Genomic DNA, 12,513 nt, shown 5'->3' with positions numbered 1-12,513 from the left:
TCCCTGAGGTGTCGTAATGAAGGCGTTTTTTAATATATATATATATATATATATATATATATATATATATATATATATATATACATTTTAGATACATCATTTCTTACAAAATAACTAAGCTTGAACACATTTATAATAACTTTATCGGTGTTGAGTAACAATTTATTACTCATGAATGGTGATGGGATCTGCCATAATTTTCGACAGTTTCTGTGCAACTCCCAAGGTTAAAATTTAACTTAAATATTGGAAAAAAATTTATGAAATCAGTCTCCATATTGAATTTTCCCAGTAAATTCAAGTCTCGTTTTTTTTTTTTTTTTGGAAAATAACAAATAAAAGTGCTGCGTAAACGGTTGTGTATTTCCTTTAGACTTTACACGACTCTGAGATAAAGATAAAACAACTCTTGCTCAGCCGATTTGTCATTACATATTTTATAATTATTCACTAATTATGCGAAATAAGAGACTGGTTATAAGTAATAAAAGTAAAATTAAAAATACCCCTTTAGACCTTATGATCCATTGGGCAGATGAAGTCGAGTTTATATGTTTCTTGACCTCTGCATATCAAGGGATAATGTAATCAGCACTATGCCCAGCCACCTTTACTTTCCGCAACCTGAGTTAGGTACCCATCAGAATTGGGTGGACCCAACCGTACTCTGAAACTAGGGGCGCCTAACCGTACTCTAAATCCGACAGAAGCGTCTGATTCGATTTAGTAAGTAAACGGTCATAAGAGCTTACCGTATGCATAGCGTCTGGCACTCTTTAAATCGAACGGAAGGATGGGTGAGACACAGCAAGGATCATCCAAATGTGACACGCCAGGCGCTTGAGTGCAACCGCAACGGAAAGCGGAAGAGAGGGCGCCCAAGACAGAACTGAATGCGCAGAAAAATAAATAACACATTCACACACCACTTCAAAAAGTTAGTGTTGATCAAGTTGACCTCAGTGTTTCTTCCAGGTACTTAACGAACATATTCTTGAATACCTTAGGTGAATTTAGTTAAAACAATATATTTAAAAACATTGTGCCCATTCGGGCAAGTGTCCATTCAAGAAATCGGCCTTCGTGCAAACGGCAAGTGTCTTTCGTGAAAATGCCCGGCTCCCAAAAAAAGCAGTAGCTAATTCAAAAATTAAAAGATTCGAAATGCAAGACCAATAATTAAAATTAAATATACTCTAAGTCGGCATTTGATTGTGTCACCCCACCCATCACCTCACACCCCCTGAAATATGTATGTATGTATGTATGTATGTATGTATGTATGTATGTATGTATGTCAGTGGCGTAGCGAGGTCGGGTGTCACCCGGTGCGGCACTTAATGGTGTCACCCCCCCAGAGGTGTTGCGACCCTTCCCGGGGACAAACTTTCAAGTTTTCGATTTGCACCCCCCCCCCCCCTCAAACTTTCGATTTGCACCCCCCCCCCCACACTCGAGTTTTCTATTTGTACCCCCCCCCCTCAAACTTTCGATTTGCATCCACCCCCCCTCAAGTTTTTCTCTATATATTTTGCTCTTTTGCCTTGGTGTCACCCCCCTAAATGGTGTCACCCCCCTAAATGGTGTCACCCGGTGCGGTCCGCACCCCCCGCCCCCCCCCCCCCTCGCTACGCCCCTGATGTATGTATGTATGTATGTAAGAAGTATGTATATATATATATATATATATATATATATATATATATATATATATATATATATATATATATATATATATATATATATATATATATATATATATATATATATATATATGTATATATACTCCATATACCCTTATCAGTATACGCATTTGTATATTCAAATAAATAATTTTTTTTTCTGGACGTATTTAATTTTTTAAGCTAATAACTGAATTTAGTCCTTCACATTTTAATTCATAGGAAAATGAGTAACATAGCGACAAATACTTTTTTACAACATTTAAATCTGCTAGAAGCTGTCTACCTTTTATGCGTATACTAAATCAGCAATCAAATTATTATAATTTAACATAATCCACAGCAAAATATACTTAAAATTTAAGGATAAAACTGACTTAAGGCAAGAATTAATTGGTTCAAAACGTTTGGCAACTCTTTTCATGGCAATAAAAGCGTCTAAATTTGTCAAAATGTCAAACCAACCAGTTCTGTTCGTCTAGCTTTTATTTCTTACGAGCCGACCCGGGGCGTAGCATACGCCGCTATTTAGTTGTTTTATTTTCTACTTTTTAGTAATTCATAATTTGTGAATTCGACACTATCCTTCCCCTCCCCCCTTTCAACCCCCTCCACAGTGTAAAAGCAGCCGTCCCTGACGACAGTTTACAGACGACAGTGAAAAGTTCAAGCAGAACTTGTTAGCTCCCCTTAGTTTAAAAACTAAATAAACTGCCCCTAATAGCCGTCACTAATTTGACCCGGCTCTACAATTATAAACATTTGGCGTGAACAACAGCTCACCATACTGGTGGGGGTGGTAGCGATATGGTCTGTTGAGCGTGCCTGGAGAGCGAGGAAGGGGGCGGATCGGCGTGCGTGCATGGTGGTGGTGTCCCGCATGGTCCCACGTAGATAATTATTCATATAGGTGATGTCCGTTATTCATGTTCGTCTCTAGGTTGTTTTAACTTAATTTTTTCACAATAGATTATTAAAAGTTGTGACATTTTGTAATGCGTACTTTTAAATATTAATTAAAAATCAAAACGTTTTCGTTTAACTTATTACATTTTTTAAATAAACCGGGTGTGATCTCCCTTTAAATTTCTCGAATATTCTTATATGACACTACGGGGGATGGCAACTCGGGATGTAGACAAAATTTTAAATCCATTTTTAATTACTTAAACTTTTTTAAATAGAATAGAATCTCGTAGAAAAAAAGAATTTCACACCAAGTGAACGCCAAATAAAATGTGTATAATAGTGCGGAATATTATTAGTACTTAATAAATTCACATGCGTTTTTTTTTTAAAATCGGAAATAGCCTAAATTACTCCTTCCGGTCAACGGAAGTTACTCAAAATTTGAAAGAAAACAGATATTTATATCTTTTACTTATATGTGAAATTTCATTTATCTATCTATTAAAAGGGATAACAACGCGCTGATTTGCTTCTAAATATCAGTACCGAAGCTGGAATGTTCTCAACTACTTTTTTAAAAGCTTAGTAGAAATTACTCAAGGGAGAGAATTCAAATTATACACATTTACTATCACATTTTTTATAAAACAAAAATAAGTAAACATCCATAAAACCTAAATTATTGCTATTATATCCTTTTTGATTATTTTTAGAATTCATGTTAGTGCAGAATAGTATTTCTAACTGTACAAAAAACGTACATTTTACATTGTAAAATCACAATGGATTGTGGGCCCCTAACCAACGCAAAAGCAAAAAGTCGTCTTAACGTCTAGAAGCCTCTCGCGCAATGGACTTAGATTTTTTTTTCAAAAGTTATTGCAGGCAACAGCGTTTGTTCGATTGTAGGAGAAAAGGGGACTCGGCTTTCACAATGGTTTAAAAACAAAGGGAAAAGAATATACAAATCGTGGGATTGTGTCTATAGAATAAAGATGATCCTACCGCAGCTGCAGTATTTATTTTACAAAACAACCATCAAGTCAAAAAAGCAAGAACATTATTTTTTTAAATATAAAAATATTGATTATGGTCGGCTGTCGGCCCCTAAACGGTGTGCCCCCCCCCCCCCACCCGCATTGCTGGGTCTGGCGGCATTGTAGTTCCGCCCAGAGTTTCATCCAGGCATCTCTTCGAAACAATTTTACGCCCCCCCCCCCCCCCCCCGAACGAAATAAAATTTATATAATTTATATAGAAAATATATACTTTTAGCAGTGTCCGGCCCCCCCCCCCCGAAGAAAGTCTACCGCCCCCCCCCCCCCCCCCCCCCCGAAAATTTCAAATGTCCCCCGGAGAAAAAAGTCTGGAAGAAACACTGGTTCCGCCCCTAGGTAGAGGATGGTTTCTCAAAGATTTTGAAAAGATAAAATAATTCAAAATTTATTTTTTAGGTTGTCAATAAGAAAGATATTAGAAAATGAGTGGACTCTATTGTTTTAAAATGCCTTTAATTTTCTAAATGCAGTCATAATTTTAGCGTTTATTTTTAAAAATTAAATCATTGTAATTTATAATGGGCTAAACATTTATTAAGCGAATTACAAGTTTACCACGTAAGGTACAACACAAAAATCTCAAAATTGTTTCGTAAATAAAAGATTTAATCTAAATGTGGCAGGTTTTTTAAGTAAGGGAGACGAATCTAACAATTTACTCTTTCTTCCGGCAATGCTTTAGAGACACAAAAACATTGCAATACTTCTAGCGTAAATTTTATCAGCGTCAACAACACACTTTGTCTAACTTGTTGTGACTTAGTACACTCTTTTAATATGGTAAATTAACTTAAAGAATTGATTCTTTTATATTTACTAACTAGGTTATGAAAAGATCAGTCAAAATCAGACTTACTTATTAAAAAAATCTGACTTTTTCTCTAGTAGAGAAAAAGTCAGATTTTTTTTCCGTGTGTGTTGTTGCCATTCCCTAGCTAGAATCTAGATCTAGATCTAGTAGCCAGGGCCTGCTAGGGGTAAGGCCTATGGTAAAACTCCATTTTAGCGTATTTTATTCCCCGCTTCACATTCACCTCCAGTTTAGTCTTTTAAACACCAATTATAAATACGAAGTTACTAGGCCTACTCGGTAAAAGATTTTTCTCCCCGTCTCCACTTAGTCGACAAAAGATAGTTCTGCGCATATGCAGTGACCTATCTATGGCTAGGGTTAGGGATAGGATTAGGCAGGACTAGGTATCTGCGGTTGTAAACACGCATGCGCAGTACCATCGAAAACATCGCCGCGATGGCAAGTCGTAGTTTCTCTCCATTGCGCATGCGTACCTTTTTCCGACTAGCCTCGGCCATATAAATATCTTTGCTCCATTGATTGCCTGCTTACATTTTCTTGTCAGCATGAGAAAAATACAGACATGGTCTAAGTTGGGTCACTGTGAGTTCGCTCAGGTTAGATGTGAATAGTGTATAGTCCGACTCGTTGATGAGATGGCGAGATTGACCTCTGAAACATCACGCATTGTTTTCTGCGGTTTTTACATTTATTTTAGGGGTCCTATCCGCTATTATTAGTATCGTTACGTCATTGTTAAGCTAGTTATCAAACAGAAACAAATAGTTTTTATTTTTTTGCGGAATGAACTGTTAAGTCTAGTATTTTAATTATAAGTCAACTGTTGCATGTGCAGAAAAAGTAAAATTATGGACATTATTATTGTATTAGTAATTTTATTAGTATATTGATTTTTTTCTCTGTGGGCTGACAGTAGCTCTGAGTAGCTGCATTGAATTTAATTCTTGACCAGTGGTTAACTACCGTTAACCTTGCCAACGCTGCGTAGCCTATTCGTCTATATAATTTGTATGAAATGTTGTATAGTATTTCTAACGATGCTCGTTCAGTGGCCCTTTTCAGAGCTAGGCCCAATTACTGGCGATTTTTAGACTTCATTTATCGGCCGTTAGCCTTTGTCATTGCTGCGTATTTAAAAAAATGCTTGTTCAACTGCCTTTTTTGGGGGGTTATAATGTTTACGGGCATTTTTAGCGTTTATTTATTTTTAGCTAGGCCTAGATCTAGGAAAAAGTGTGCAGCGCAAAAATACAATCATTTGGTTAGATCTATGACTATATATGTGTTATACCTAAATATAGAATGCATTCCGCCTTCTTCATTGGTGATCATTTGTATTTTTTTTAACACATTTTTTTTAAATTTAAAAAGCAAAACATACTGTTTGTGTACAAATATTGTCATAAAACACAAAATACAATGTCAAAGTTCCATAAGTGATGTACCACACTCCATCCCCAGCCTACATGAATATAGTTTCATTTTCAACCCCCGTTAGAAATGTGAGCTAATGATGATCTCACTAAAAACATTATTGTGTTTTACTCCTCTCCCCACCTTGCAGCACTTTACCTTAAAGCAATAAACAACCTCTGGAAGGTCTAGGATGCTGCAAATTTACTTTCAATATTGGGATTTCTATAATATTGGAATTCTGTGGGTTTGTTCATTAATATGTTAATTACAGGCATGATTTGAAACCAATATCGTTGAATAATATGAAAAAAATAACAATTTTAAAGTATATATTTCTGAAATGACCATGAAACATTGTTTAAAAAAACTGAATCACGTTATTGTAGTTTTTGGCAGCCATCATTATCATGGCGATAGTAAAAAAAATGTAGGTCAAGCGACAACCTAATATAAGTATTCTTAAATTTCCAGCCTAAGCCAGTAAAGAAGAAAAAGAAGTTCATTCACAAAAAGGAAGCCACCACCTACCGCCTCATCCCTGGTTATGTTGAGGATGATGAGGAAACTAGTCCAGCCACTTGCTCTACAGAGGAGGTAATTACTTTCATTAAATACTATTTTACTTCATTGTCATATGAATTAATGCTCAGCATATTTTATGAAGTGTAATGGAGTATGTTTAAAGGTTTGAGCTGAGCTGTGAAATGAGAGAAAGAGCGGCATGAGGCAATATAGAGCATTAACCAAAACCCTATTTTTCACAAGGAACCAAAAGAAATAATGACGAATCATTATGCAGTTCTTGTACATACCTTTTTAAAAGGCACAGATAGCACTTTAGCAGTACAAAAATTACACCCCTTTTTCTCTTTTTTTTGGACTAAACACTAAATTGTTCTTACACTGTGGTTTTACAATTTTGTACATCCCTGAAGCTGAAGCAGCTCATACTTAAATCATTTGACTGACCATCTTAACATCTCATTGACAATTGGCTACTTATATATTTATTCATAAACCTTTCTTACCACTGGCTGTAATAACCTTTACATTGTGAGCAACATGAGCCCTCAAACTACTTTAAAACAGCTTTTTTGAACAATTTTGCAGGCAGGTGGCCTTCTTACCTTATGTATTGTTTTTCTGTTAAAAATGTGTGTCTCTCATGTGTTCTGAGTTAAACACACACAGCTCTTAGGTTAATCTACCGTTACAACACTTTGTTGCTATATAAACACTATCTTTTGTTGCAGCTTGAGTCTAGGAAAGAGGAGCAACGGAAACATGGGATTTACTTTGATGATGCTTACAACTACTTGAAGCACTTGAGGTCTGTGAATGAGCAGGCAACGTTGGTCAGCACAGAGAGCTATCAGATAGCTCGGGAACAGGATGAGGTATATTACATTCTCCCCATTAAAACATTAGTAAAAAAAAAAGTAAAAAAAAATACTTTTATGATTAGTTGTTTTCCATCCAGCACATCCAGTTAACAATTTTCCTGATTCACTCTTCGCATTTTTTTTACAACAGGTGCGATCAATTGCCAGTGGTCCACCACTGTTTATGGAGTATTTTTCTACTGATGCTACTGAAGGTTTGATAATATCAACTTTTATCAAGTTATCATTGCTAATGATGTTTAATATAATTCTGTTTAAACATTTGAGTCGTTTGTTGTTGTGTTGCTGAATGGTTGAGACCTGTAAAATAAATATTTAACAGAAGAAGAGATTGACCCGGAGCTTCTCTCTGCCCTGGAAAATGCCCCAGCCGTAAACTTGGATGATGTGGAGGAGACTGAGTTGCTGGAGGATTTCCTGGACGATGATTTTATAACCAAAGCTGGTGGTGTACTGCCAACAGAAGATGACAATGTTTCAGACAGGTAATGGAGACATTTTTTTTAGTGGTTTGTTTAATTGTGTAATAGGCTCGAAAAGCTGGTTCCAAATGGTTGTTGCCAGGAAGTGTATTTTTCAACCAACATTGAATATTTTTTACTATTTGAGAAATAAGTACAAAACAACTGCCGGTTTTATTAAGGCTAGAAATATTCAAACAAATAATTACTGGTAAGATAACAGTAATTTAGCTAACACTTTTATTTTAATCTGGATTAGTAGAGTAGGGGTGTTGTGGTGATCTTAGTCTTGTCAGTTCATTGCATTGGGTTATAGTAGTAAAAAGATTCCAGTTGTTAAGGGGTTTTGTTGTACATGGAAGTTTTCTGCATTCTATTTATATCAAGAATAGGACTTATTAAATCTAATGATTTAGGGAAGATGACTTTCAATCTGATGAAGATGAGGACGAATGTTCAGATTTGGATGAAAGTGAAGATGAGGAAGATGAAAGTGATGATTTATCAGATGACGAACAAGAGCAACATGGAAGAGGGACTGTACAAGATGATATCATAGCAGCACAAACAGCATTGGTAATTTTTAGTTCTAATTCAAGAACTATATTTTAAGTGTTAACACTCATATATTTACTTCTACATTCATACATCAAAATCTGGTTTATTATTCATTCTGTAGTTACATTTTAAATTTATACTGATTTTATTGAGATTTTGTTGTAAATCTGCTAAATGTTTTACTATTCATTTTATAGATGCATTCTAGAATATCATGTGAAATAACTTATTCACATTACGCATTTTTAAAATTTTTTAAACACTTATCATCGTTAATTAATTAAAACCAATCACTAATGCAGATTCTACGTAACTTTGAAGAGGGCTATGGATTCCGCTGCTCAAACCAGATCTCTGATGATGAGCCAGAGCAAGTCACAGCAGAGGATTATGAAAATTTGAAACACATTCTAAAGCAAGACAAGCTCACACAGGAGCCAGTGTAAGAATTCAGTTTGTGCATCAAGTAGCGAAAGTTCTTAGCAACACTCCAATGTGTTTGTCTGCTGAAACTATCCCAGTTATTAAATGCTTTAAAATTGGCACGATAACTTGCAGATTATATTGTTTGGTGTACTTCACTCTATAATACACCCACAATGGTTGCTTTAAGAATAGTTTCTTTTTAGCTAATGATTTTCAAGGCCACAAATATTGGTTCTTTACACTAGTTTATGAAGTCACTTACAATATATGAATATTTAAATTTCTAAATTCATTAATCATATTTTAACTCTATCCAACCAGAATTTTTTTCATATTCCACCAGTATAAATTTCTCACCCTCAATTTAATTTTAGTACCTACACCACAAAAAGACTTTTTCCCAGTATATTTAAAACCTATAGCCTTACAATTATATTATTTAACCAAATTCAATGCTCAACACACCTATATTAAATACTATTTTATTTTAGAAAGATAACATACTTATTTGTAATCAATTTAAAATAACAATTGTCTTTCTACAGAGAAATAAATAATATACTTATCTAGGAAAAAAGACTAACAAAAAATTACTTTTAGTAATTCTTTATTCTTACAAACAAAAGCGCATCTATTTTTCTACTAAAATCATGGATTAGAATCAGAATAAATACATATTATCATTTTTTTAATACAACATAGATGTTTATGCATGGCAGCTGAATGAGGTTTTGCAGTGCTTAGCAAAAATGTGTTCTGTAATTGTGGTAACAATTTGAATGAACAAAATGTCTCTAGATCCTGTCTTGTAACAGAATTTAGACTAATGCTGTTCATTTTGCTTTAGGTCTTGGTCTGAAGGTAACAATTAGAATGAACAAAATGTTGAAATGTTGTTTTTAGATCCTGTATTGTAAATTATTGTAACAGAATTTAGACTAACGCTGTACATTTGACTTTAGGTCTTGGTCTGAAGTGTTGGACGACAAGTCAGAAAAACCAAAAGTAGACACCTCAAAATATCTGTATGATGATGTTGATGAATATGAATGGAAGGAAGTTGCCCCATCTAAGCCGAAATTTGACTGTGTTAGCATTTTGAGTAGGTTTACAAACCCCCCATATTTGTTTTACCATTTAAGTTTTTTAAAATAAATTTTTTTTTTTTTAGAATGGGAACCAAATATGAAGTTTTATTTATCTAAAATTTGTTTCCATTTGTTGAAATTTTAAAATGTTTTCAAATTTACAGGTTTGAATTCAAATACAAGAAACTTACCTACAGATTTACTGCCACCCAGGACAGAGGTTGGTGTGCAGGATTCTAGCTCTTAGGCCTTAGAAAAATGTTATATTTTATAATCATTTAAGGTAATTAACTAATTGACTTGCCTTAAACCTCCCCTGAGGGAGGTATTGGGCTTGGGACTAGTAAGGTAAATTTTACCTTATATCCCTGACCCCCACCCCCAAATTTATGGAATTATGCCAGCAAAGTGCACCTTTATTTTATCACCTAATTATCATGCACATGGTATCCCCTCCTATTCCGAGGGTTAGAGCTGTAGCATTGCTGAGTTTACCTGCAGTAGGAGATATGTATGAACTAAACATCTGCAGGGCAAGAAGAAAAGTTCCAAGTCTGTGGCTGACTCTGATACCTCTAATGGCCAAGGTTTGACACTGAAGCAGCTGGATGCTGAGATCCGAGAAAACAGGAAGGCAGACAAAGCTAGCACATTCAGGCCCCAAGATGAGACCATTGAGGAGAAAAAAGCAAGGAAGAAGGCAATCAAGGATGAGAGAAGAGTAAGAGATTTACATTTATTGACAACACTTGGTAGTTTTGTTTCAAATTTTTGTGTAATTTCTGTTCCGCTAACAGAATTTTTGCTAATACTTTATAGCATATAAAGATAATACTTGACCATAGCTCACTGAATCAATCTGATCTTTTTAAATTATTCTCTTGGCTTTTTATTTGTTAACCCTTAAGAGTTGATAAGTTTGTTTTTCTTTATTTGGTCTTTTTAAATTGGATGGAACAACACAGTTTTTAAATTGTAATCTGTTTGCTACTTCTTAATTTAACAAAGTACACTTCTCCTTTCCTTAAACTGTTATAATGTAGGTTTGATTTCTATTAGTTAGATCAGATTTGGTCATTATTTGCCAAAATGTGTTTGATTAAAATAAACTTGTGCAAATTATAATTTTGGTTTCAGGGAAGTTTTTCTGATGTACTTTATTGTTTTTGTCCTATTTTTTTAAATTGTGGTTAATATTTTTTTGCCAACTTATATATATTGGAGCAATAGTTGTACCTTATCTATAAATATTTTGGATTTGAATTAAATTTTTGTAAATAAGGTACCCTTTTGGACATGAAAAAAGTAGATACAGTAGATTTCATCTGTTTATTAAGCCTCAGCATTTTAATTTTTAATGGGAAAAAAACCCAGCAAAAATGAATCCATTTTAATAAACATTAAATTTTTTATGTTTGTTTAGGAAAGGCGTCAAGAAAAGAAAGCAAACAAACAAGTGTTTGCCATGGAGCATGAAAAGTTACAGAGAGAGACTGCAGCTTTGTCAAAATCTGTCAAAAGTGTAAAAATATGCTGAGAAATTACATATGTAAATATTTTAATGTACACAAGGGAGTTGGTAGTTTTATTTTAATTTACAAGGCAGGTATTTGCGTTTTTATCAATTCACATCATTCTTTTATACACATAAATGGTTTGTGTAATTGCTGCTGAGTGATTCTAGTTTGATTGAAGTTTTATGAATACATTTCTAATTATGTGGATTATACATTTTAGTAAAGATTGTTGTCTGAGATATTCCTATGCTTCTGTGTAAATGTAGGAATTTCTGATGGTTAGTAAGTTAGTGTTGAGTCATGTTTTTTTTTTTTTTGTGTAAATGAACAGTGTTGAATAAATATAAAAAAAAAAGTTTTATTATGTTAAAAAGAACTAAAAATTATGAAATAAAGTTAAAGTATTTTTAAGTAGGTGCCTGTTTTAAAGTTTTAAAATATAGAATTGTTCAAACTATATTTGCTGTTATAAATTCTGTATAAAGATTTATTGTAGTGAAAAATTTTGTAAATAAACAGACATGTGATTGAGATTTTCCTGTTATTTGAATTGCTTTATCAAATTGTATGTTGTGACAGAAAAATCACACTTCAAAAACTGAAGAGATTGTAAACCGTTTCAAATAAGTCTCATTTAATGTTCCACAAGTTGACTCCCATTTTAGTAAATAACACAAAGCTTTGTTGTGAAATGCTGAAATTCTCAACCTTTTTTTTTTCATTTTTGAATTTAATAAATTATCCCAAACTCCAAAAAACAACAGTCATGGTTTTTTATTCAGATACTTATTCATACTGATATAAATATATGTATATATATTATATATATTGTTATAATATAAACTAATATACATTAAAAACTCAAAGGCTTCAGCTTGCCAGTCACTCACGCAGGTTAAAACCTGTGCACTTATAGTAATTTTTTAAAATGATTTTTAAATATTTTATTTTCTTAAAGATTTATTCATGTGTTATTTACTATTAGTAATATTAGGTTTCGACAATTTTTTATGGGACACATTTAACGGATCTTCCTATTCGGGAACATAAAGAAACTAATCTTAGTAATAATGATATTTGCTGATTAAGGCAGCGAGCATTAAGAAATACCTTTAAAAACAACAAAAAACATTAATTATCGTTTTTAACTGAATTATTATGGTAATAAAACTGTTAAGTTA

At 33.6% G+C, this 12,513-nt stretch overlaps 1 protein-coding gene across 1 annotated transcript; it reads left to right on the top strand.

The window, feature by feature from the left end:
* Positions 1 to 4,312: 4,312 nt before the first annotated feature.
* On the top strand, positions 4,313 to 11,865 carry LOC131941266 (protein LTV1 homolog). The gene is made up of 11 exons (XM_059300411.1): positions 4,313 to 4,429; positions 6,351 to 6,473; positions 7,133 to 7,276; positions 7,413 to 7,476; positions 7,605 to 7,767; positions 8,160 to 8,319; positions 8,604 to 8,743; positions 9,690 to 9,829; positions 9,980 to 10,035; positions 10,348 to 10,536; positions 11,239 to 11,865. The coding sequence occupies exons 1-11, from the start codon at positions 4,427 to 4,429 to the stop codon at positions 11,350 to 11,352; spliced, it is 1,296 nt and encodes a 431-aa protein (XP_059156394.1). The 5' UTR covers positions 4,313 to 4,426; the 3' UTR covers positions 11,353 to 11,865.
* Positions 11,866 to 12,513: the final 648 nt, after the last annotated feature.

This window comes from Physella acuta, unplaced genomic scaffold (genome assembly GCF_028476545.2).
Source record: "Physella acuta isolate Inbredline_101_S28 unplaced genomic scaffold, ASM2847654v3 ptg000028l, whole genome shotgun sequence".
NCBI lineage: Eukaryota > Metazoa > Mollusca > Gastropoda > Physidae > Physella > Physella acuta.
Note: the sequence above shows the minus strand (reverse complement) of the source record. Positions and strands in the feature narration are given on the sequence as shown.

What these genes read in the sequence shown, in the direction of transcription:
- LOC131941266 (XM_059300411.1), top strand. An exon ending in TAGCTCGGGAACAGGATGAG is followed by an intron (nt 7,277 to 7,412) that starts GTATATTACATT and finishes TTTTTACAACAG; the next exon opens with GTGCGATCAATTGCCAGTGG. An exon ending in CAATCAAGGATGAGAGAAGA is followed by an intron (nt 10,537 to 11,238) that starts GTAAGAGATTTA and finishes ATGTTTGTTTAG; the next exon opens with GAAAGGCGTCAAGAAAAGAA.